A 25833-nucleotide genomic window follows, 5' to 3' on the forward strand; every position below is an offset into this window, starting at 1 on the left:
TGAATTTCAAAAAACAAACAAGTATGTTGAGAAAAAAAAGAAGTTTGGGGGTTTGGGAGTAGAGAACACATCACAGTGAACGACTCCATTTGAAGTTTGAGCACAGGCAAACAATCCATAGTGAAAAATGTCAGCAATGACTGTTGGGTTAGGGTTGGGGGAAAAAAGAACAGGGAAGGGTACAAAGTAGCTTTTTAGGTAACAGAAACATCTTGTATCTTCACAAGAAAGGGATTACATGAGTTTTGACAAATAAGATCTGTTCATTTCACTATATGTAAATTAAATCTTCAAAAGTGTTTAAAGTAAAACAATATTTCTAACATTAATATGGGTATATTTAATTTCAGATTCTCAGGGCTGATCTTTAATTGATAAAATAAAGATGATTGGTGTTTTGAATTACTCTTCAAAGTAATCACTTGGGAGAGTTATCAAGCATGTCTTCAGTGTTCCACAAAACATCTACTCTAGTACAATAGAGAATAATCGGCTACAAAGTTAACTAGAAGAAAGAAATGTACTGTTGTTCTGATTTCAAAGACCTACTAATGTACACTAAAGATCACAGACTGGTCAGTGAAACATCAAATAGTTAATACCTGGTTCAACTGGGTGGGGTGATAGAATCATGAAGCAACACTTTTCTACATCTTGTGCTTCCAATTTTGTACAATAAACATCAACTATTTTTATGATTAGAATATGTTTTCTGAGCTGCGCTGAGGCAGGAGGATCACTGCAAGTTCAAGACCAGCTGAGGCTACAAGTGATTTCAAGGCCAGCATAAACTATGTAGTGAAACCCTACCTCAAAAAAGTCCAAAAGGAAAGAATAAAGAAAAAAAAATTCTCTGAAAATATTACTAATCTACTGTAAGTCTTATACAACAAAGCATCTCTCCTCAGTCATCTGAAAACTGAGGGCCAGGGATATAGCTTAGTGGCACAAGTGCTTACCTAGCAAGCATAAGGTCCTGAGCTTGATTCCCAGTATATATATTTTAAAAAAGACTCAATAAACTTAGGTACTGTGTTGGGAATGCCACACATATATCTGATTTAACCAGCACAGTAATTTAAAAATTTTTCCCTTTTAATTGACACTCCAATTCTCAGAGACAGGTACTATTATTATCTTCATTTAAAAGACAACAACAACAAAAAAAACGACTCAAATGAGCTAAGTAATTTTTCCGCAGGAAACAATTAACTGGAGTCTGCAGATTAACTGAGGCAACCCCAGATCTCAAAACCCAAGCTCTGCTCTTGAGCACTTAGCTGTCCTATGTCTGCAAAGGCAATCTGGGATGCTGCTAAGTGTGCTGCATACTATCTATGAGTCAACTCATTTAGTATAAAATATAATCTCATTTAATTAAAAAGGTTTAAAAAGAAAGTAATGGATAATTATCAGGAGGTAGTCAGGCACATCTTGAATCATATTCTAAAGGATATCTCCTGTCTCCAAAAAAAAAAAAAAAAAAAAAAAAAAAACACCTGAAAATTTTAGCACAACTCAAAGTCCAGGAATTTTAAAACCTAGATTTTAAAAAAGTCTATTAAAATACAAATTATAAAACTGACATACAGAGGTCCTTAGCTGGACTACTTGGAAAACAAAAGCAAGTTCTGCCACTTATTGCCTATGTGACCAGACAATGTTATTCAACATTTTTGCCTCTCTTATTTCTTAATTTGTAGCATGATGGTAATATGGCACCTGTAACATGGTAATAATATAGTATGTACTACCTACCTGATACTTTTTAACAATGAGGAAAAGAAATACTTTTAGGTTATTTTCAATACCAAATATGAATATGTGGATAGATGCTACATAGATATATATCAATTTAACAAACCAAAAGTCCAAAAGGGCTAATACCTATAAGAAATTAGTGAGAACCTTACTGTCAAAGATCTTAAGTCATTTGGGGGGGGAGGGGTACTAGGTTTCTGTAGAAAAGGGAAAAAAGCAGGAGGACCCCAAAGCTTCAGGTCCAACCACAAAAGTGTACAGGTAAAGTTTCTCAATTCAAGGAATAAGATCATGCCAACACTACTTAAATAGTCCAGAGAACAGATGTTAAAGACTTCTACATTCTCTTTCACCAAGTTAACACTGACAGAAAAATTCTGGCACAGCAGAAAAATACTTATAGGTAACTCATTACCAATTAGGGAGATGCAGAAATTCTAAATGAAATACTTGTAAAGAAATTTTAGGACTATAATTATAACTTAATTTTGTAAGTATAGGAATGGTTTAATTTGATACGAGGAAACCTAAGATGATAGAACAAAGCAAAAAATCTCAGGGTAATTACCATAGGTGTTAGGAATAGGATAAAGTCCAACATTCAATAAACAAGGAACAGATTATGCCTCAATTTTAAATGAAATTAAAATTTCACTGGCTACAAACTAAAAGCTCACATTATACTTCTGAAACATTTAAGTCAGAAACAGATGCCAAAGAGCATAAACACTGGTTGAAATACTGGCAAAGATAAAAGTTACCAATAATGCAAAAAATAACAACCAACTACTTGGAAAATCCAAGAGAATCACACAGAAAAATATTAGAATAAAGGAATTCCACAAAACCGGCAGATTACCAAAGTGATATATACACGTCAATATCTTATATAAAACAGATTAGATAATGAAATAGAACTCATCCCCCAATAACTAAAACCATAATGGCAATGGGCATCCAAAAATAAACATTAAAAAAAGGTATACTACCAAGACAAAGAAAACTATACTACCTTTCTGTCACCATACAAAAGGATATACTTCTATGAATAGGATAAGAGGATTAAAGTAATAAAACTATTAAAATGTCACATTTCTAAACTAGGCGTAATGGTACACATCTGTAACTCATCTACACAGGAGGACCAGGCAAAAGGATCAAAAGTTTAGCCCAGCCACTGCAACTCAGTGAGACCTTATCTTTTAAAAAAGACTAGGGATGCAGCACAGTAGAAAATCATATACCCCATCTACACAGGGCCTGGTTCAACTAGCACAGCATGGGAGAAAAAAAATCATACTCCTCCCAAAATGATTGGCAAGATTCAACACAATCCTAACCAAAATCCCAAATTTTCTTGGGGGGGAGGGGACAATGCAGGCAGAGTCTTGTACTTTAAACAGCCCTAATGTTTACCTAAAACCATAGTTTTCTTTCCTGCTTATCAAGAAAATTATATGAAGAACTAAACCCTGTATTGATGCTCTTGCCATACTCCAAGAGATTCTAACTTAACTGATCTGCAGTTAAGGTTCAGGCATTATATTTTAAGACAGTCTAGGTAATTCCACCAGAGTTGAGAGCCACACATCTTCAAAGAGTAACCAGCAACATCTGTTCTTAAAATTCATTGTACAGCTAGGATCCTAAGTTTCTGACATAGGGACAAGCAAAGATCAAAGGAACTAAAAAGAAAGGGTTTAGAATTACACTTTAGTCTTGTATATCTGAAAAATGACCATGATATTTACAAAAAAACAATCATATCAGTCGGGAATAAAAATGGATTACCAGTATCAACATAAATTATGCTGGCATGACTATAACTTGAAAAAATTTACTGCTGCACTGTTCTTTGGCCAATATTAATTGAGTTAAAGACTCCAGGAGTCAGGAGAAAATTACGAGAAACTATTTGTCCCTTTCTGTTTTTGTATTTTTAGAACTTCATACATGCTTACATATTCTCCACCACTGAATTATATTGCCTCTCGCCCTTTTTCCTTTTTTTTGGAGACAGGTTCTCAGCTATGTTGTCCAGGCCAGTCTTGAACTCCTGGACTCAAAAGCAAGCATTCTGTCTCAGCATTCTGAGTAACTAAGACTATAAGCATGCATCACTATATGCAGCCCAACAGAGTATTTACTATTTTGGAATAGGGAAAGCATTTCTGAAAATGACCTACAATTTAAAAGCAATAAAGGAAAAATTGGATCAATTTGTAGGAAATTGGAAAATAGGAAACATATACTTGGTAAAAATGTGTATTATATATCTGTGAGTATATTCCCAGTAAAATAGACTAAGCAAATAAATAAGAGGGGAAAACATTTATTAAAAGACTTAAACTGCACACCTGTAATTCCAGTACTCGCCAGGCTGAGGCAGGAGTATTGCCAAGAGTTCAAGGCCAGCCTGGGCCATAAAATAAGCTCAAAGCCAGCCACAACTGCACAGCCAGATCCTGTCTCCAAAGGACCAAAAAAAGAAAAAGAAAAAGAAAAAAAAAAAAAAAGACAAACTTTTAATATGCAAAGAATAAAAACACAATCCAACAAGAATAAGCAGGAAATGAGCTGAGAGAAAGCTGAACAAAGAACATGAGCAATTAGCAAAACAGTAACACCCACAAATTTATGACAATAAAGATTATCTGCCTCACAGAATGAAAAAAAGTATGAGAATATTTTTATCTAACAATATACATCTAACAATATTTTTTATCTAACAATATAACTCATAGCCAGTCCTGGGGAATAAGATAGAGACTTATTCACTGTTGGCAAACGTGTAATATACACAATAATTTTGAATAGCTGGTAATATATATCTTTATTCTAATTGTCAATATCCTATAATACAAAAATTCTATTTCCAAGAATTTACTCAGCAGTCTCTCAGATGTAGAAAGAGGTATATGTAAATTTTTACGAATCAAACTCATGACAACAGCAAATACTAGAAACAATCTAAATGCCAACAGGGCACCTTATCTTGTAAATTAAAATATACCCAAATCAGGGACTTATCACTATACCTATGAAGAATGATCAATAGTTAAATGAAACACAGAATAATTTCCAACTTGTATTGTTAAGTGGCAGGTAGAAAGGAACTCACAGAAAGATGTTTTACACTATAGTATAGATGTTAAACTACATCTACATCTACATAAACATATATATGCACACACGCAATCCTCTCTCTATGCCTCTAAATGTACATACTACCAGTGGCAAGATAAGAAATAATAGTTGCCTTTGATGAGAGAATATGGGAGAACCAAAGTTCAAGAATTAAGAAACAGAGCAGTAGTGCACGTATGTAATCCCAGTACTCGGGAAGCTAGAACAGGATTGCCACAAGCTTGAAGCTAGCCTGTACCAAAAAGTGAGTTGAAGGCTAGCCTGAACTGCAAAGTGAAACTGTCTCAAAAAGATAAGAGAGATAGAGATAGATAGACAGATAAGAATTAAGAGACATTAACTTTTCAATTTTTAGTGTTGTTTCTTGGGGTTATCATTAAATCAGGTACATACTTTCTAAAAGCAAATTTTTAGCAAAGTCTTTGCCCCAATAATTTGGCTTTTCAGAATCTATTCCATAATGCATAATGGATATGCCCATCCAAGTTATATTCACTGCAGCAGTTTACAAAAGTGAAAAGTCAGAAACAATTCAAAAGTCTACCCCATCAGAGGATTTGATAAATTACAGTACCAGTTATTGCCAGTCATGAGGGTGCACATCTGTAATTCCAGCACTTGGGAGAATTACCGTGAGTTCAAGGCCACCATGGACTACACAGAGACCCTGTCTCAACAACCCCCCCTCAAAAGAGAATATTTCATAATCAATAGGAAAGAAAAGAAAAATCTGTGTGCTCCAACATGGAAACACACCTAGGTTATGCTTTGAGTAAAATGGCAAGGAAGTCTGGGTCCATTCTGTATTTTAAAATTTGTGCCTTTGCCCCACCCAAAGGCCACGGCAAACCTTTCAAAAATGTTAGTTCCTCTCACCTCAGATGCTCTAGGGTATCTACGGTAATAGCCGCTCCACCACACCAACATGCCTTCTTTCCAAATACAGGTAGTGCACACCAACATGCCTTACTTTCCAAATACAGGTAGTGCACTAAGTGTCTGAAAGAACACTCTCAACAAAGACAAAAACTACAGGTTGGAATTAAAAAAAAACACTTAGTGGAGACAGGAACACAAAGTGTTATAGGTGATATTGCCAAATCCAGACTCAAGGAAACTCCACAAGACAAAAAGCAAACAGCAATCAAAAAAGTTTCTTCAACAAATAAATGAAAGCTTCCATAGACTAGTGGTGGCAAACCTATGGCACACATGCCACAGCCATCTGTTTGTTATCACTGAAAGCTCTAAAAGGTTCACCACACTGCTATAAGACTAACAGATTTGTATGAGCCCTATCCAATGAATGAAACATGCACTATTCAAATTCTGAATAAAAATCTGTAAAAGCAAATAATGAAATATAAGACCACTGGAAACTTGCATAGTGGATACTGGGTCACATGAAAAAATATTTACGTGTGATAATAATCTTCCATTTAGTCAACAAAGTCCACTTGTATATAGACATTTTATCAATGGCTCTCTATGTACAATTTAGGGCACTGGACTTTTCAGGGGCCACATCATCAAAACTGTCTCTTATAAAACACTAAAATAGGACTTGACTTTTTCACTCTTATTGTTGCAATACTAAAACAGTTTTCTGAACCCTGATGTGTGATACCACTGAGTTTGACTGCTAGTAGAGTATGTGCTTATGTTTTAAAATTCTCTGAAAATATTAATGTTAAATAAATCTCTGAGGTCCTCAGTAACTTTTAAATTTACTCAGAAATCCTGGTACCAATACAGTTGAGCATCACTGCATTATGCTACTGTGTTACTTTTATACGTCTTGAATTCTCCAAAATAAAAAGTGTTTTTAAATTGGGTAGTATGGAGTGATGAGGGATGTAGGAAAGTATAAACACTTATCTATCCAGGAGACATAAGCTTATTAGAAATTCTCTCAATCCAATTCTGAAGGCACAAACCCATATCTTTCTTCAAATGCCAGATATTAAAATTTAAGTTTACATCTCACTCTACCAGTATTTCAAAGGATAAATGCAACCAATTTAGAGCTCTCAGTCTTGTAGGGGCCTCAGGACTATCTGAAAACTTCAGCCTCATTTCCGAGTTGGCAGGTATGCCCTTTCAACCAGCTTTCAGGTAATGTCAAGACTGGTAACCCTAGTTTGAGGACTACTACTCTGACATTTCTAGTAGAACTCAAGGATTTGTACTTACCCAATCATGTCCAATCTCTATTCTGTTAACTGTGGCAGGATCTACCCTCCTTGGAACACAGGTTCTTCAGGAGTAAGATGAAGGCTATTTCAATAAACATGTTTCCAGGTGGGTATATAGGAAGAAGTACCTCTTTAGCTGTGTAAAACGAGGTTTAAGTGTCCTTTACTAGAACAACTGTGCAATAAAAAGCTGATTCTCAGCAGAAGTTGCCTCTTTTAACCATCTGGTCCTATTTCTACACATTTTCCTCAGAAGCTGAAAAGTGGAGACCACTACAGTCATTCCCTGTATTTTCCAACTGTCTGACCTGTAGGCTATCCTGGTGGCTTCTTAAGAGTTCTCATTTTAACCATCCATGGTGCAACTCTAGCTACTTGGGAGGCTAAGGCAGGAGGATTACAAGTTTGAAGACAGTGTGGACAACTTGGCCAAATACCTGCTTCAAAACAAAATAAAATGCATTGGAGAAATAGCTAAGTAGCAGAGTGTTGGCCTGGCATATAAGGACATGGGTTTAACCCCCAGTTTAAAAACAGAACAACAAAGCCCAGCATGATAGCTCATCTCTGTAATCCCAGCACTTGGGAAGTTGAGGAAGGAAAATTGCCACAAGTTTGATATCAGGCTGGATTACACAGTAACCTCAGGGCCAGCGTGAACTATATAGCAAGATCTTGCCTTAAAAAAAATTTTTTTTAAAAAGAACAACAACAAAAACAAAACACCTTATTTTAAAAACATGGGACAGAGACCTTTATCCCAGAAAGAAAACCTCCACATAACAAATCTGCCTTTTCTATACATCACTGGTGTGTGCAAAGCCTGACAGGAGGGATAGGGTGTGACCATGCTGTCCTATCTCATCAACTTTCAAAAAGCCTATGGCTGGGCAGCAAGGATGAAGTACTTCAGCTTACTTACCTTGGTCATGCCTCCTGCTTGTGCCGTGTTCAGTCCTGCGTGACCAGCCATTTGTGGGGAAACCTGTGTTAAGGTCTCCGCCAGGACACTGCTTGTGGCTCCCTGCATGGCTGGAGCAGGGTATGGCATTCCAGCTCCTCTTCCTCTACCAGCAGCCCCAAGAGATCCATTCATGACTTGCGCTTGCCCTTGCTGGGCCTGATTCATTAAGCTATGCCCAGAGCTACTGTTGAGAAGGCCAGGGTGGGTCTGGTTAAAGTTAGCATTCATGCAGATTCCAGGTCCAGTCTGAGATGTGGCAGGGCTGCTGGTTACTAGCCCTACTTGCTTTTGTGCTTGTGGATTCAGTGCTTGGGATGCAGGGGGCGTGGGTCCAGAGGTGCTGGCTGCCTGTTTAGGCAGGCTGGCGGCTGATGAATCTCCCTGGTTCAGGGGGCTTTTGCCCATGGCACCCAGGCTGGCCATGTTCGTAGTGTTTGGCTGCCCTTGGGCCTGGCCACCAAGGCCCTGCTGCACAGGGCTGCTAGCGCTCACATTTCCTATTCCTGGGTTGATACTAGAGCCAGTGCCTCCACGAAGAAGCTCCGATAATTGTTTATGTTTGGAAGCAGCATCTGGAACAAGGTTCCCACTGGTTAAAATGCCTAAGTCTCCTCCTCCATTGGGGATCAGCTCATCAGGAAGATCATTTTCCAAGTCAAATAAAGATCCAAAATCTAGAAATTAAACAGAAATGAGAAAATAAGCAACCATAATAGCTCTCCAACTGTCATATGCTATTATGATCTTAATAGTGCATTTCACACAAACACTAGCATGTCTTAAAAGTAATGTCAGGGTCAGGGATATAGCTCAGTGGTGAAGTGCCTACCTGGCAAGTATGAGGCCCTGAGTTTGACTGCTAGTACCCTCCCCGCAAAGTAATGTCAAAATGATTTGTAATTTCATTTGGGAAAATAAAACAAGAAAAACCACTTTTCAAGTTCTGAAAAAGGAAACATTAAACAAAGATAAAAAGAGGGCTAGACTTGCTAGTTTTTACCATACTCAAAAATAATAAATAGTATCGGGCATGGTGGCACATGCCTGTAATTTCAGCACTTGAGAGGCTGAGGCAGGAGGATCACTGCAAGTTCGAGACTAGCCTAGGCTACAAAGTGAGTTCAAAGGCCTACTTGAACTGCACAGTGAAACCCTGCCTCTAAATAGTGTGATGTTATGAAAAACTAAGCTATATAAATTAAAGGGTACAATGGGACCTCCAAATACTCACCACATTAAAACACTAAAATGCTTTTACGCATGTATATGGGGGACCAGGGATACAGCTCAGTGGCATAAGTGCCTGACTGGCAAGCACAAGGTCCTGAGTTCAATTCCTTGTACCAAAAAAAAGAGAATGTATGTGTAAAAACTAATATGATACAGCCAGGGATGGTGGTGTGCACCTATAATCCCAACATTGAGGAGGCTGAGGAGTTGGAGCTGAGTCTGAGCAATTTAGCAAGACTTTGTCTCAAAGTAAACTTTTAAAGGCAATATAGCTCAGTGCAAAATCCCTGGGTTCAATTCCCAGTACCACAGTTCAGAGAGTGTAACTACACAGGTTAGATGAGTAGCAATCTAAAATAGCAATCAGGTTAAAGCTTGACTTTAAATGACACTATAAAAGTTAAGTAATTTGGAGGGGGGCAGGGATTTAGCTCAGCGGCATAAGCGTCTACCCAGCAAGCGTGAGGTCATGAATTCGATCCCTGGCACCAAAAAAACAAAACAAAACAGTTAAGTAAATTTTTTTAGAGGTTTTTTTGTTTTTTTTAAAACTGGTACCAGGGATGGAACTCATGACTGCGTACTTACAAGGCAGGCACTTAGGGTGTTGAGCTAAATCCCCAGCCCAAAGTTAAGTAATTTTTAAAAAACTAGTTATAACACGAGATTAGTGCTTTCTCTTAGTACTGAGGCTGCCAAAAATAATAAATACATACAAAAATTAAAAACAGTAAAAAGTTTAAATATTTGTATTATATGCACTGTTGCCAGGTGTGGTGTTCACACCTGTAATGGAGCACTCAGTATGCTGAGGCAGGAGGCTTGTCACAGGTTCAGGCCAGCCTAGCTACACAGTGAAACCCTATCTCCACATAGAAAGGAGGGGAAGGGAGAAGAGGGGAGGAGAGGAGAGTGGTGAGGGGAGAGGAGAGAAGGCAGTGTCAATCATGCACAAAGATGAAAAGCATCTTTGCTTCTCAAATGGACAAGATGCATAAGTAGGTAATCACACCAAAGGAAGATAAAATAGTGAACAAAACAGATCATCCTTAATCATCAAATGAAAATTTGAGCAATTCCTTTTTTCTAGCTCCCCTCAAAGCGACAGTCCTCTGAATTGTATGTAATTTTATCTGTATTGTTTATATTCCCTCACCTCCCATGTGTCCCCACAGCAAGCAGGCTGTGCGCCTTTAAATTACCCGAAACAGCAAAAAGGTAAGACTAAACAAAATAAAAACAACAAAGGCAAGCAATCCCCAGAAGGCAGTTTGATCTAACAGACTCTAGACTGGGAATGTCTCATTTGAACCAAGATCTGCCTCCAGCTCCCACTTAGCAGTCAAAAGACCTTAGGCAGGCAATTCAGCCTTTCTGTGCCTCAGTTTCCTCACTTGGGAACTAGAGGATAATAGTCTCTGCATACCCAGGGGTATTGTGGGAACTAAATGAATTAATGAAGTGCTGAGAACAAATAATACCTATGGGTATTACACAACCAATGAGCATTAACTATTACTATTATTATTGTTATCCAATAACAAGGATTAGTAAACTGCCATATATCATAAACAAGTATTTATTAAATAACTATGACTGTAGAAATGTAGAAAAATATGTACATATTTCAGAAAAATAAGCCAATGGAAAATGGCATATAAAGTAAGATTAGAGGAGCCGGGGATTTAGCTCAGCGGCATGAGCACCTGCCTTGCAAGCAGGCGGTCATGAGTTCAATTACCAGTACTGATTAAAAAAAAAAAAAAACATTAGGACAACAGTTGGAATGTAATGTGCCAAAGCTCAAATTAGCTGCACTGGCAGAGTAGCAACAAGATGGGTGCTTTTTTTTTTTTTTTAAATCACACCTACCTGCCCTCCCATCTTTAGAAATTTAAGAACTACTTCAGGGCAGTAGATGCCAATGTCTGTTTACCCAACAGCCCCTCTCACTGCTGGCAAAACCAATGTGGTTCTGAGGTAGATGCCTCTGAGGAAGGGCAGTACCTTCTGTGGTCACAGGAAGGAGAGAGACCAGGTAAGTCAAATTGCATGACCATCTTCTCCAAGCAGGTGACACAGCTTCAGCTACAGAAAGCTGAATGACTACCAGCCAAGATTTTCCTGGAAAATATTTTGTTTCCCAATACTCAGGGATGTTCAGAAAGAACTCCCTTTTCCTCACTAGAGCTTGTCATGGCCCCTGCAATGAGGAGAGGAACTGCTATCACTCTTACCCTGGATATGGGTGCACTAAAAAACTCAACACCTGAGCTGGCCAAATCTAAGGTACTGCATTCTGGAGCCTCTCTACCTTCTAACTTCTTATTATATGAGAAAATACACTTCTTATGGCTTAAGCTATTTTAACTGGTATTTAATATAAAGGCCCTCTTATCAATCCTTTACCAGGCATCCCTGGATGTACCTACTTTCTAGCCATTAACACAGCAAGCTGTTATGTAAATCAATATTCTTTTTCCTGGCTGTGCTCTTGATCTAGAAAATCCACCCTAGTCCTACTCAGATTAAATACAGTGATTACGCACTTTCTTTAGGCTTTAGACTGATAGTTCTTTTCGGCCTCCCAAATTCTCTGCACTTACCTGCCCAGCACTTACCTTCTAACACACACTAACCTGACTGAAAAGAACAACATGCTAACTGCCCAGCACGTGCGCATACCTGAAGTTTTTCCATACTCCTAAAAGTTAAACTGCAGATGGTAGGTTCCTTTCCTAAGTATTTTAGCATATACCAGCTAAGAATATCATTCTACATAATCATAGTACAGCTGTCAAATTCAGGAAGTATAACATTGAGCATATACTTAATACAATGCCCCTACTCAAATTTTGTGGTTATCCTAGTAATGCCCTTTATGACATTAATTTTCACCAGCAAGAAGTAATTCAAGATCCCAGTGAATTCAATAATCACACCTATGTCTCATTTAATCTACAAAGGGTTCTCAGCTTTTGTGTCACATAAGCCTTATTTCTGAAGACAGCCAGGTGCAATGGTAAACTCCTGTCCAGTACTCAGGGAAGCTGAGGCAGAAGGATTGCAAGTTGGACCCTTGCCTGGGCAACTTAACAAAATATTGTTTCAAAAAAGAAAAAAGAAAGTAGATGCCACCTACAGCTATTTTGTAGAAAGACCATCAGTTTGGAATGTCTTTTCAGGGTCACAGGACTTGTTAATTTGAAAAGACAAGAATATAATTCTGAACAAGGCAGACAGTTCCAAAAGAGCACAAGTATGTCCCAAGGGATGGCCTTTCTGCAGGTCTATCCACAGCTATTTGTGCTATTATGTTGTTCACAATTTGGGGAGTCACTAAGGTTGCCAGATACAAATCATATGCAAGTTTTTTAAAAAATCCTCTCCACTGTTAACTAATGTTTATCCGTTGCCTTCTAGGCTTTGTCCACATGAATGAACACTTTTTACTCTTTAAAAAACCATGCTTTGTTTTGTTCTGTTGTTTTGTTTAATTGCAGTGCTCTTTAATCTACGAAGTTCATGAAAATGAAACTTCATTCCAATCAGAAAGTACAGCTTTTTTTTATATTTCTGGAGTGGGAATGAAGAGACCACATCAAGCAGGAAAATCAGAAAAAGCAAAATACTCCAAATATTTCATACCTAAAGTACAGAACAATCTACAGAATATCTCCTGAAAAATTCTTACAAGTATTCCCAGCACTCTTCCCAAGAGAGAGTCAAGGCCAAAGAACTACAGATAATCCCAAAAGAACAGTTAGGTAAACTCGCAAGGACATGCTGGAGGCCCTGGCTCAGTACAGTACAGAGAAACTGAACACAGGAGTGCAGATCCTGACTTTAAAATGAGCTATGTATCCTTGAAAAACTGTTTAATCTATTCAATGAAATACCTTCATCCCAGAGTTACACAATAAAAGTTGAAATAGAGGGGCTGGGGATTTAGCTCAGCGGCACAAGCACCTGCCTTGTAAGCAGGCAGTCGTGAGTTCGATCCCTGGTACCGATAAAAAGCGAAAAAGACCAAAAAAAAAAAAAGTTGAAATAGGACATATTGTGCCATGAATAGTTATTTTATAACATCCTATAGGGTAAGTTCACTCTAAAAGTGTCTTTTCTTTCCTTCTCTTTTTTTTTAAATTTTATTTTGAATATAGTAAAAAATACAACAGAACAAGACAGAACAAAGCCAATCGAGACAATGTTAGTGAGACTGGCACAGACCTTCAAAGCAGGATACTGGGATAGTAGTAATAGGTACTATAGTATATCTCATTAATTTCACAATAGTTGTCCAGTCAATTAGGTATAGTGAAATCAAACCAATAATAGAAATTGTAAAACCAATTGAAGGAGAATACTGAATGAATAGAGCAAAACAATCATTACAAAACATAACAGTGCAAATAACCTTTGCCTTGAAACAGAACACAGAAGGAAGAAGGAAACCCCCCATATTTCTATATTGCATATGGTCATCCTCCCAAGAGATGCTCAGAACTCTGTCCCCAGTTGCTGACCGGGGTGGGGCGGCTGGGGGAGAGGGTCTGATTCTCAACCCAGAGCACCAGTAGGCTCACGGCAACAGCTGACTGGTTCTCCTCCTGGTCGGTGCCAGGGGCCTTAACAAGAGGCAGGCAAATTGCTTTCTTGTGCAGGCGCCTAAAGTCCCAACATGGCCGGGTCTTGGGTAGCTGCTGGTTCTCTCCTTTTTTTTCTTTTTTTTTTTTTCTGGCACTGGGGATCGAGGATCGAACTTATGATCTCATACTTGCCAGGCCGGCAATTATACCACTGGGCTAAATTTCCAGCTGACTCTAAAAATTTCTTACCTTTAAAAATTCTGCCACTCTCAGATCTACCAGTTTTCATTTATGGCTTATTCTAGTTTTTACCAAAATCACAAGCAAGTTTTTTATTGCAGGCAGGGCACTACTCCTGGGCTAGTGTTTTGGTTTCAGTTTTGACTTGTCTGTCACATTCTGCCCACCTTGATCACGTTTTCTCATCCAGTCCAAACATGTTTAACAACTGAGAACTAATTCTTACATCCTCAGCCATCAATTACACTTGAACATGTAAACATCCAACAGTACTAAGTATGGCATTTTAAAGACAAAGATAGGCTGCATATATACAATATTCCTATGATCACGCTTCTTATCACTTTCTTCATACTCTGGATCAAAAAAATGACAAAAGTAGAAAGAAGGTGGTAGTCCAGGATGTTGCAAAATGGCATAACTATGCTTTCTACACATCACAGTGTCTCAACATATGAGTTAAGCAATAGCAATCTGAATCATCAGGAGTTCTTAAAATTCAAGATTGAAAGCTACCACTTCCAATTCCAGGTAAATTTCTTTTTATCAATACTCACAGCCCCAAGAGAATGCAAACCTGAGGCTGCACAAGATTGCAGGCACTGTTTCTAGGGTCTTCACCCTTAGCAAGAGACTTTTGGTCACATTAAAAAAAAAAAAAGTCAAATTCCATCAAACATATTTCTATGGTTAGGGACAAGAACGTTCTTTCCTCTTGGTCTTCCTGGCCATCAACCTGGAGCCGGTCCCTTTCACTAAACAAGTAGGAAAGAAAACAGATGCTATAGCTTCCCAGTTTCTATCACATACACATGGAGTGTGAACAGGACTAATGAGGAAGGATGCAAGGGTTTTAGGGTAGATAAAAGTCACAATCAAGTACGATAACAAAGGATGTTTCACTGCAAGTCAGGAAACCTAGATCCGCGGTCTGCACACAGAGATCCTGTTCTAGTGGTGACCACTTCTTAACAATGAACAATAAATGGTAAAGTTGTGAGATCTCTTTATTGACCATTATCAGAAATCACTATTTTGTCTTTTTTCAGTTTTTACCTTTTATTAGCATATGTTTGCAGTACAAAATGATTACACTGCTTGTATGATTACATTCATCGTTGGGAGTCGGTACATGTACATAACACATGTTAAATTTTTTTTTTTTACCCCTTTTCCTCCCTCTTTCCCCATCTCTTGGTCCCCTCTTCTTTTTACAAAAAATCTCTTTATTTCCTACTACCTATCTTTTATTTTGCTTTTGGATTTCTCATATAAGAGAAACCATGTGCTATTTAAGTATGAAAAATCATTACTTCATATTAAATAAAGAACAAACTACTATCAGATACTGAGGAGGAGAAGCAGGAAGAGGCTACTTATTTACAGAGCCAAGTACAAGGATGAGCCAGGCAGGATGACATGCACCCATGGTCCCATCTATTTGGGAGGTTGAGGCAAGAAAATCACTAAGCACAGGAATCCAAGGAAAGCCTGGGCAATATAGCAAGGCTCCATCTCAAAACAACCACAAAACACTAAGTAGTGGCTGATTTACTTTTTCCAGCCAATAATATTTAAAAACAGTACTGTTTGAAAAGTTTTAAATCAGGCATGATAGTATGCACCCATAATTCTATCACTGAGGAAGGAAAAAGCAGGAGGATAACAAATTCAACTCCACCTAGGTGAAATACTGTCTCAAAATGAGAAAGGCTTCTGCCTCATTGTAGAGCACCCCTGGATTCAATCTCTAGTAATACACACATGCGTGCGTGCACACACACACAGTGCCAAACGCCAGCAAAGGTATCATCTGGCATTGAGAGTTTGTTTGGTGCCTTTAGCATAGCTATTCACAGATTCTTGACCAGGAAAGACGAGGAAAGGTGTGCTTGTCAACCAAGTACACAGCTTCAAGAAAGAAGAACACAGAAATGGTGAGGGAAAAAGGGAACACCCACCTCACCAAGCAGACTGGCTAAATCAACCTTGGTGATCAATGGTGTGACAGATAATGCAACCAGATTCCCTCTCACCTCCAGGGAGACAGATCTTTTGCAAACAAGAAAAGAACCAAGAGTGGAGGGAGGAGAAACAAGGGATGGAGAAGGAGTTGTAAAAAGAAGTAAGATGTGTTATACACATGTACCAACTTCCTACAATGAATGCAACCATTATATACTGCAAATATGTACTAAGTAAAAAAAAAAAAATTAAATCATTGGTTTTCTAACATCTTCTCTACCTTAAGACTTTTTCTTTTAATTTTCATCCAAATGCTCTGTACTGACAGAATTGGCTTTTGGGGGGCTGGGGATTTAGCTCAGCGGCATAAGCGCCTGCCTTGCAAGCAGGCAGTCTTGAGTTCGATCCCCAGTACCAATGAAAAAAGACCAAAAAAAAAAAAAAAAAAAAGCAGAATTGGCTTTTGTATCAAAACGTGGGCAAACCATTTTATCATATCTATTAGCCAGAAGCTTGAACTCTTAGACTCTTCAGATATACTGAATGAGTTAAAAGTTACACTACAAACTTCACACTGTAACTCATGACAATGTAAGTGCCACTAGGGCAAGGATACTGTTTGTCCAGTTTATCACTGCCTACTCTGGGCCCAGTGCACAATTCTCAGAATGTAGGAACTACAGAGAAAACTACCAATAATTGAAGAAACAAACACAATATCAATTTTAACAAGTTGTGAGCCTAGTCAAAGACACGAAGTAGTAATTCTAACATTTATTATTACATTCTGAAAGCAAAACAAAATTGTCTGGAATGTTACATTGTTATACTAATCTTTTTTTTTTTTTTTAAACATGTCTTTATTTTCCAGGGGTCAGTTTCAGGATATTTGACTCTACTACTGCTACTACACCTCAACATTAATGAACCATAATCCTAACACAAAGATTAAGTTTAGAGTTGACTCTACTACTGCTACTACACCTCAACATTAATGAACCATAATCCTAACACAAAGATTAAGTTTAGAGTAAGAAATGGTAGCGTGTGAAACAAGCTAGATACTGTTTTGTTTAAAGGAGTTTAGATACTGTTTTGTTATGTGTTCATATTTCTCCACTTCTAAGTGTGAAACTCTTCCCACGAATATTTTCGCTCCCCACCCACTCATTTCCCTTCAACATCCTGACTCCCTGTGAAAAAGGTCTACTTTCTTTAAAGGTTTTCTTGAGTTCACTAGGTTTTCTCTTGGCAAACTGTACTATAATTACTCAAATACGTCTCTAAAATCTTTCAAAAGCAGAACACTTTTATTCACTCAACTTACAAAAGGAATTCATTCCTAAATCACTCCTAGACACAACATATGTTAATGCCTATGTTGAACTGTATTTTGCCAACCCACAATATACATATGTTTTGAAATAACATGTTCTATATAATACACAATTTGTGGGGGGGGTCTTTTTGAGGCAGGGTATTTTTTTTTTTAAATTGGTACCAGGGATTGAACTCACGACGGCCTGCTTGCAAAGCAGGTGCTTATGCCGCTGAGCTAAATCCCCATCCCCTAGAGGCAAGGTCTTGCTATACAGTTCAGGTGGGTCTTGAACTTGCAATGATCTTTCTACCTCAGCCTCCCAAGTACTGGGATTACAGGAATACACAGTTTTTGTCAATTAAATTTGACAAAATTGATCAGAAACTGAATCCACAGGGGCAGGATATGCTGAAAAGTTCACATCTTGAGATAGAAAAGATAGCTACTTTCACAAAATTACTATTCTTAAATGATCTGTAGACTACTGTGGATGTTCCTAGCATATTTACTGACATATTACTAATGAGACACAACATAAGTGTCATCTGGTACAGTAAAAGAAGAGTCAGTGAATCTAGGTTCAGATTAAAACTATACTACTGCACGTGCTTCCTCAGCAAAAAAATTAAACAGCACTGCTGTACCTACCCTACTGGACACTGGATGAAAGAACTCAATCACACAATGTGTATGTGGCACTCAGCACTCAGGTTGGCACACAATAATGGCTCAATACCCATCACTGTCACAAGCCCATCTCCAAAGGCAACTGAGGAATGAATGGGACAATGCCTGTCAAGGACATGATATTCATGCCTGCCAAAGGATACATGCTCAACAAGTACCACCTACAGTTTTGCTAATATTCTCAGCCTTGATGAAGTCCGCCAATTCTCACAGAATTAAAGCTTACTTGGTTTTTAAATTCTTAGGGATTACACAGATATACAATGAAACAACTTTCCACCAAGTGAAGTTACAAAAAAAGAGAATGTGGGGGAACTATTTAATTAGCATGTATGTCACAGTAACTCAGTTTTACCTATACAATGAATTTTCCAAAAGATATTGAACTTTTTTCTTTTTAAAATGACTACCAGGAAATAAAGCAAAATATCTCCTGTAATTCTGACTTCTTTTATGCAGATATACCATTCCCTAATCAGTACAGAATAATAAGACTTTATTTCATTCTGAAGAGTAATCTGAGAGAAAAAAAAAAAAATTCTACCACTCCTTGGAGATTGGATCTGCTCTGCTAGGCACTCACCTACTCTCCAGAACCCCTTTGCAGGAGGCACCAAGTCAACGCTCCGAACTTTCCCTCTCTGAGGGACAGATTTCAAACTTGTATTAAGTCTGCTTCTCCAGAAGATTATAATCTAATTGAGAAAGACAAAGGCAAATTCTGAGCAGAATTTGAGAGAAAATACACTGAGAAAAGAGGAAAGAAAGGTCCAAACAGGTGGGAATGAAAGATAACAGTCTAAGCAGCAACAAGGAGGTAATTTTCCTGAATGAGTTTTAAAAATAAAATGTCCTCCAGAACATTAGAACTACCTCAAAAGATTAACTCGCTGTTAAAATTTTAGTATTTTTCATTCTCCAATGTTCTTCCTAGCTAATCCAAATTGGGCATTTGAAAAATCTGCTTCACTGAATATGTACTATCTTTCCTTTAAACACTTATCTTAAAGTTCTTTGTCACACTGCACTGTAAGCCACCTAGGAAACCTGGAAATATAGCCAGTCTGCCATTTTCATTATATGAACTTAAAGGTCACAGGGGAGCAGGGCATGGTAGCACACACATGTAATCAACACTCCAGCAGGCTGAGACAAGAAGAACTCAAATCTGAGCCCCGCTGGGGCAACTCAGAGAGATTCTGTAAGGGGGTATAAACTATTCCAATGTGACCTGAGGGGAATAAGGTGAGGGAGCAAGGAAAGCTTTCTACATTTATCCTCTAGTTTTTGAGCGATGCAAGTTAACACCTAATTTAAGTAGTAAAGGAAAAAAATTTTAAGCACACACTCCTCCTCTGGGGTGACCAGGGCCAGATGATTAGGTTCAGTACTAGTTATAACATCTGGAATGGTTCCAGGTGCTCCAGTTTCTAACTGAAGTGTTTGCAGTTTGAAGATAAAATCTGAAATAGGTTCAGTATTAGCTTAAAACATTTTTTACATCAGCTTGAAAGGCTGCAAAAGAAAAAACACTTTAAAAATGAGCTTTTATTTTTTTTCCTAAAAGAATGTGACACTTTACAGATATCCAAAATAGCGGTCTGATAAATGCTACTCACATCCAAAGAAATCTGACATCATTTCAAAATACTCAAAAGAAACACTGGATGGCTGTCAGGTTTGGTAGCCTTCAGCACATCAATGAAAAACCTCTAATTAAACAGACTGTTAAGATGGAACTTATTGCTGGGTGCAATAGTGCACGCTTGTAATCCTAGCTACTCTGGAGACTGAAGGAGAAAGACCGCAAGTTCAAGGCTAGCCCAGGCAATTGAGTAATACTCCATCTTTAAATTAAAAAAGTGTATAAAAGGCTAGGGACATAGTTTCATAGTTCAACAGTAGAGCCCTCCTGGATTCAATCTCCAGAACCACATGTACAAAAAGGAGCTGTGACAAAAGACGTGCCAACTGGACATCATAGTAAAACATGATCACATTTACAGATGGCAAATCAGGTAATTTGCACATTGTTCAAGTAATTCTTACTAGAAGTCTAAAAATGTTTTATGACAGAAACTGACCAAAACTGCTTATTACCATTTAACAGATTCTTCTAACTTCATATATAAAAAGTATGTCTTAATACATAAACATGTATTTTTAAAAGGGATGTTCTGATTTATTTATTTTTAACTATTTTTCATTAGGAAAAAAAGTTTTCTCTCTTTAGTGCTGGAGATCCAGTGTATGGCACTGTGGATGTTAAGCAAAGTATTCCACCCTGAACTACATTGTCTGCCTGAATTTCGGATTTCTAAAAATCACATAAGAAAATACAAAATGAAAGGCAGGCAGGCTCCCGAATTCCTCAGTTCCTCAATTCACTGAAAAAAATTTCTACAGAGTTCTAGAAATTCCTTAAACCTTACACATATTAGCATATGTCTTTTTACCCTTTCAAAAGGACTAATTATCATCTTTGTTCTCCAATTTGGCTTATTTAATCTCCTGCCCCAACCATCTGCAGCCAGGGGCCTCAACTACGCTTCAGAAGGATCTTTAGTGATGAGAACCTTTCTAAAAGACTTTTTTTCAATAACCTCAAAATTAGTGCCAGAGCACAATGGCACACACCATTCCAGCACTCAGGAAGCTGAGGCAGGAGGATTGCTGAGAACTTGCGATCAGCCTGGGTTATTATATAGTCAGTTTAAGGCCAGGCTGAACTACGAAGCAAGACTCTGTCTCCAAAAACAAAACGAACAAAACCCTCAAAATTAATGAAAAGGCCTGGGGTTAATGTGAACATTCTTAGAAGGCCTACAAAGCATGAAACTAACTGATTTTTACTCTATCTGCTTAAACAGATTGTTAAGCTATAGATACTTGTGTATCAGTTAATAAGGTAGGTATAATAAGAACTAGAAGTTTTAAGAATCTTTTCCAGGAACTAATAAATCATAAACAAAATGCTGCCATAACTGATTGTACAACACACATCTTAACAGTAACAGAACTTCTAGTATTTGAGATATGGAATTTTTTAAACTTTTAACTCTTCCTATCTATACAGTATAGTGAAAACTAAGTCCCTTTGTGTTAAAGTACAGCACCCAAACACTTTATCATTAAAATAAAACTCAGAGTGAAACCTGTTTTTAAAATTAGTATTTGCAGTATCTCTGAGACATTTATCAGTTCAAAATGCACTCATACTGAAATGCATGTAATGATCTACTTTGAGCTAAAGAGCACAGTACAGAGGCTACATTTGCTTAGTGATGCACAGTACACCTAAGAAACAAGGGAGGCTGGCTGCATTCTAGAAGAAAACAGGTAACTCCAGGACCAACAGAAAAAAGGCTTTTTAATAAGTATTCTCCTTTCTTGGGATTTTTAACATGACTCGTTCCAAAATTTAGTTCAGGACACTCTTAAAACTCACTATACAGACCAGGTTAACCTCAAACTTGCAATCCTCCTGCTGTACTCACCATACCCAGCAATTAAAAAAAAAAATCTTTCAAGAAAAGTTCCTAATATTTAAATTAATACCACTAGTTCTAATCAATTCTTAAATTGCTTTCATAGGGAGGAAGAATCCTCCCTAAAATGGGACTAGGAGAAGACAGTTGTCAGCTTTCTGCAGATCTGAGCTTGGAGAAAAAAATACACTCTGGAAGAAGTTGATCTAGATCTCTGGGAAACAAGTCACCATAGCTTCTTCCAAATTTTCTGATCATAGTCAGTTTTTAAAAATTTTCTGTTGTTCTCTACCCTAAAAAGAAAACTTGGAGACCCTACTCTAATTAAGGCTTTGGTGACCTTACCTCAGTTCTAGATGCCCAAACTATTCCCTGCCCCCACTCACCCTGCAATGAGCTCCTGTGTCCATCTCTGTCTCACATGTCTCCCTGTCTCTCACATCTCCAAATGATCTGAGTTTGAATGATACTAGCATTGATGAACTGCCTGGCCACACCACCCAACTCTGGCTCCAAAAGACAGAAGCAGGCCAGGGATTTAGCTCAGGAGCATAAGCGCCTGTCTGGCAAGCACAAGGCTGTGAGTTTGATCCCAGATTGGGGGGGGGGGGGCAGAAACAGCTTCTGCTACAGCTGTTACCATGCCAGCCCAAGAGAATGCTCAACACATAATCATTGAAATATTTCTCAAATAAAAGCATAATGTAAAAGAGTTGAGACTAAAAACCAGGCCCAACAAAGTCCCCAGGACATGACCATACCATCAGTACTCACTCTCTCAATATCAAGAGAAGGTTGCCTAAGTTTAGGGAATACAATCAACATAAACCAAAACAAACTGATTTTGTAAAAACTACTCAGATAATTCAAGTTTTAGACCTTTTATACTATTTGTGCTGTTCCCTAGTCCCAAAAAAATAGCTCCCACTACCTACTCTCCATCCTCTGATTTCAACCCTATGCCAGTCCCAGGAGGCTTCTCAAAAACTTTCCAAACAAGCTCAGCCCCTATCTAGTGCCTCACGAGGCTTGTTGCCTTCCCTCCAAGGTCCCACCTGACTCTGGATACCTGTCCAGAATGACTTCATACCTACACCCATGAAGGCAAGAGTCTATCTATCTAGGTCCCCAGGTCTACAACACACTGTAAACGAATACTTTCTAAGTAAACAACCCTGATCAGAATGACCTACATCAATGCTTATTTCTGAAAATCTTTTCCATCTTTAAAACATGGTCCTTTTCAAGAAATTTTGTCCTTTAGGTATAAACATCTTAAAGGAAACTCTTGATAAATGTATTTAGGGCTTCAATGTCCAATACAGTGACTATTAGGTAACATAGGGCCACTTATTAATTATAATTTTTAAAAATTTAAAATTTAATTATGCATATTCAATTTCACACATGACTCCAGCCCTGGAAGGTGAAGTAGAACACATTCACTGTTGAAGAAATACTATTAAACAACACTAACCTAGAGATATTAGCAATATCATCCCTCAAATAAATAGCCAAAGCCTCTTTCTGGCTATAGAGAAAGAATTCTTTTTCTTCACACATCACTAGGAGCTGAAACATTCCTTTTTCAATCAGTTGAGTGGATCCCAAATTGGGTACAATGGAACCCAGCTGTAACACTAAGACTAAGGCAGGAAGACTGTAAGCTTAAGGGCAGCTGGGGAAACTTAGCATGACACTGTCTTAGGGAGAGAAATGGTTCTCTAAAGATTTTTCAAAGTAAATTCAACTGTGCACAGGTCTTGCTCTTCAAACAAAACTTGATTTCATAGTAACACAGGAACCACCAAAGTGATAGAAAACTTATCAATATTTTATACCTTTGGTTTATTCTCCACAAAGGTTACTTAAGATGTAAGATCTAATATAAAGATATCTGGAAATAAGGGGGAAATTGTGTTGCCCACCATAAGAAAACTTTTATCAGTAAAACATAAACCAAGCAGGGCATGGTCATGTGTGTGTCTACTTCTAGCACTTGGGAGGCTGAGGCAAGAAAATGACAAGTTAAAACCCAGCTGGCGCAAAAGAAAGAGACCCTGGCTCAAAAGAAAAAATTAAACAAGGGCTAAGATGTAGTTAAACACCAAGGTCCTGATGTCTAGTACTGGGGGTTAAAAAAAAAAAAATCACACTTGGAATACCTAGAAGAATGGAAAAACTGTAACTTTCATTGAAAGAACTCGCTGCTGTAGAATCTACAGGAAGGGAAAATTAAGATTCCATGGCACTTCTTTCAAACCAATCAACTGGGCCAACTGGACAATGATCCAAAGGCTATTCTTCCTCCTAATTCTGGTTTCTAAAAGAAAGACGTTTTTATAATTTCTCTGTGTGCACTTTACTTTTTACTCTAAGTCTTAACCTAAATCAAATTCTTGTTTTGAAGCAATAACCAGAAAAAGTTACATTTAATTAAGAGTTCAATTTCCCAATAAAGAACAGGTAAACTATAAGCACTAACCTAATAAAGCAAGTCAAACTATTACTCATACTGCAGAATTCCCAAATCTTAGCTCTTTTTTAAAAACCAAAACTGCACCAGATCTGGAACTGGAAGTAAAACAGGCTGGAGCAGCAGCTTCCCCTTTACTGTCAAAGAAAAGTTTCCATGGGTCTGATTCTGGGTCGGGCCCTTACCTACATCATCCCAATCCTCACTGGCTGAGAGGTAGCTGAATGAAGTCACTTTATAATTAATATGGCTGCTTCAACCAGCCATAGACCAGGCACCACTGTGCCCAATATATACAAAGCTTATCAAAGTGGACAGTAGGGCATGGTACAGGAAACGTCCTTTTTTAGAGATATTTTCCACCTTTCTTTCCCCACCCCAACCCCAAAGCTCCCATGTGAAACCCCTGGCCTCAGTCAGAATGGCAGAGCTGGAAGCTGGGCTTTAGTGTCAATTCTGAGCTGAAGCCAGGACTCCCTTCTGAGTACCACACTGTTGGCTCCCAGTATAAAAAGCTCTGACATTTCCTTCAACTCTGAGTCATGCTTAGATGGTTCTACTTTTAATCAGGTGACAAATACTCAAAATATTTTAATCCAAAGGAATTGGGTCAAGCTTTTATAGTCCATAATTGTCAAAGAAAACCCTAATTATTTGACAGATTTCTGTAACTTCTGAGTGTCATCATTCAGTTTGCAATCAAAGCCCAAAATCTGCTCCACACGCTATTATAGAGTGGCTTGATTTTTCCTGCTATTTTACTGGATACTCAACTATAAAGACTACAAAGTTAAAACATGTATAAATATTGCAGTTTTGATAAGAAAAATGCAAACAAGATGGAGAACAATTTGTATTATAGAATTTTCACTGCAAAAAATTGTACAATTCCATTAAATTGCTCATCTCCAGAGTGCGTAGAGATTTAAGAGCAAATGGTTGATTCAGGGGCAGCTGTAAGAAATACCTATTGTACACACTAAGATACAGGTATATTAGAAAGAATGGCAAATTCAGAGATGTTCAAAGAGTAGCAGATGAACACCTACAACTGGGAGAGGCAAATCAAATGTAGTCAAGACAATATTCACGATTAGATTTTTATGGTTTTTAAGGATGGTTTCAACTAAATGTTCTTTTGATTAATGGAAACAAAACACGGGAAATGTCACATGGAATGATGTTCTAGTTATTCTTAAGGGTAAGTTTAAAAAATGAATTCAACTTTTAGACCCAGAGCTCATAAACAGCCTTATTTCCTAAATTTAGAACCAAAAAAATACACTAAAGTCAGTTTTTCAACAACAGTAATTTTCTATATTATCTAGGAACTTTGAAGAGGATTAGAATACTTTGCTTCTTCCATGTCATCATCTACTACCCCTTTTCCCAGTAAGTGTCCTAACTCAAAGCCCTTTGAGAAGGTCCACACTGGATGGCCAGGCTGACCCCTCTCCTGTGGCCCTTTTATAGTACTCCTCAGGCAAAGTAGAATATGTACAATCTTAGTACCTATTGGGGAATGGAGCAAGGACTTATGTTTCTCAATCATGTTGAGTACTTTTTGAAAACTGAGCTTAAGACTTTACGTGGAAGGGTTGTCAATCTCTGGACAGGCCACATCAGAGCAAAAGGATACACATGGAGGGAAAGACCTCAGAGTAGGCTGAACAGAGCTCAGGGCATGTGTGCTGAAACTAGAGGGCTTGCCCAGGAGCACAAGGGCTTCTGTGAGACCATTTGGGGACAGACAGAAGAGAATTTAGGTAA

The 25833-nt window shown here is 38.0% G+C and overlaps 1 protein-coding gene across 2 annotated transcripts in view; it reads right to left on the bottom strand.

Moving 5' to 3' along the window:
* Nucleotides 1-25833, bottom strand: part of Crebbp (CREB binding protein) — a 128547-nt gene that overhangs the window by 95685 nt on the left and 7029 nt on the right. For both annotated transcript variants that reach the window (XM_063226394.1, XM_003477712.5), the window contains exon 2: nucleotides 8026-8741. In XM_063226394.1, coding sequence (XP_063082464.1) covers nucleotides 8026-8741 — 716 coding nt within the window. The remainder of the gene's footprint in view (nucleotides 1-8025; nucleotides 8742-25833) is intronic.

This window comes from Cavia porcellus, unplaced genomic scaffold (genome assembly GCF_034190915.1).
Source record: "Cavia porcellus strain 051 isolate PalLab524CR breed Dunkin Hartley unplaced genomic scaffold, mCavPor4.1 scaffold_16, whole genome shotgun sequence".
NCBI classification, from domain to species: Eukaryota; Metazoa; Chordata; class Mammalia; order Rodentia; family Caviidae; genus Cavia; species Cavia porcellus.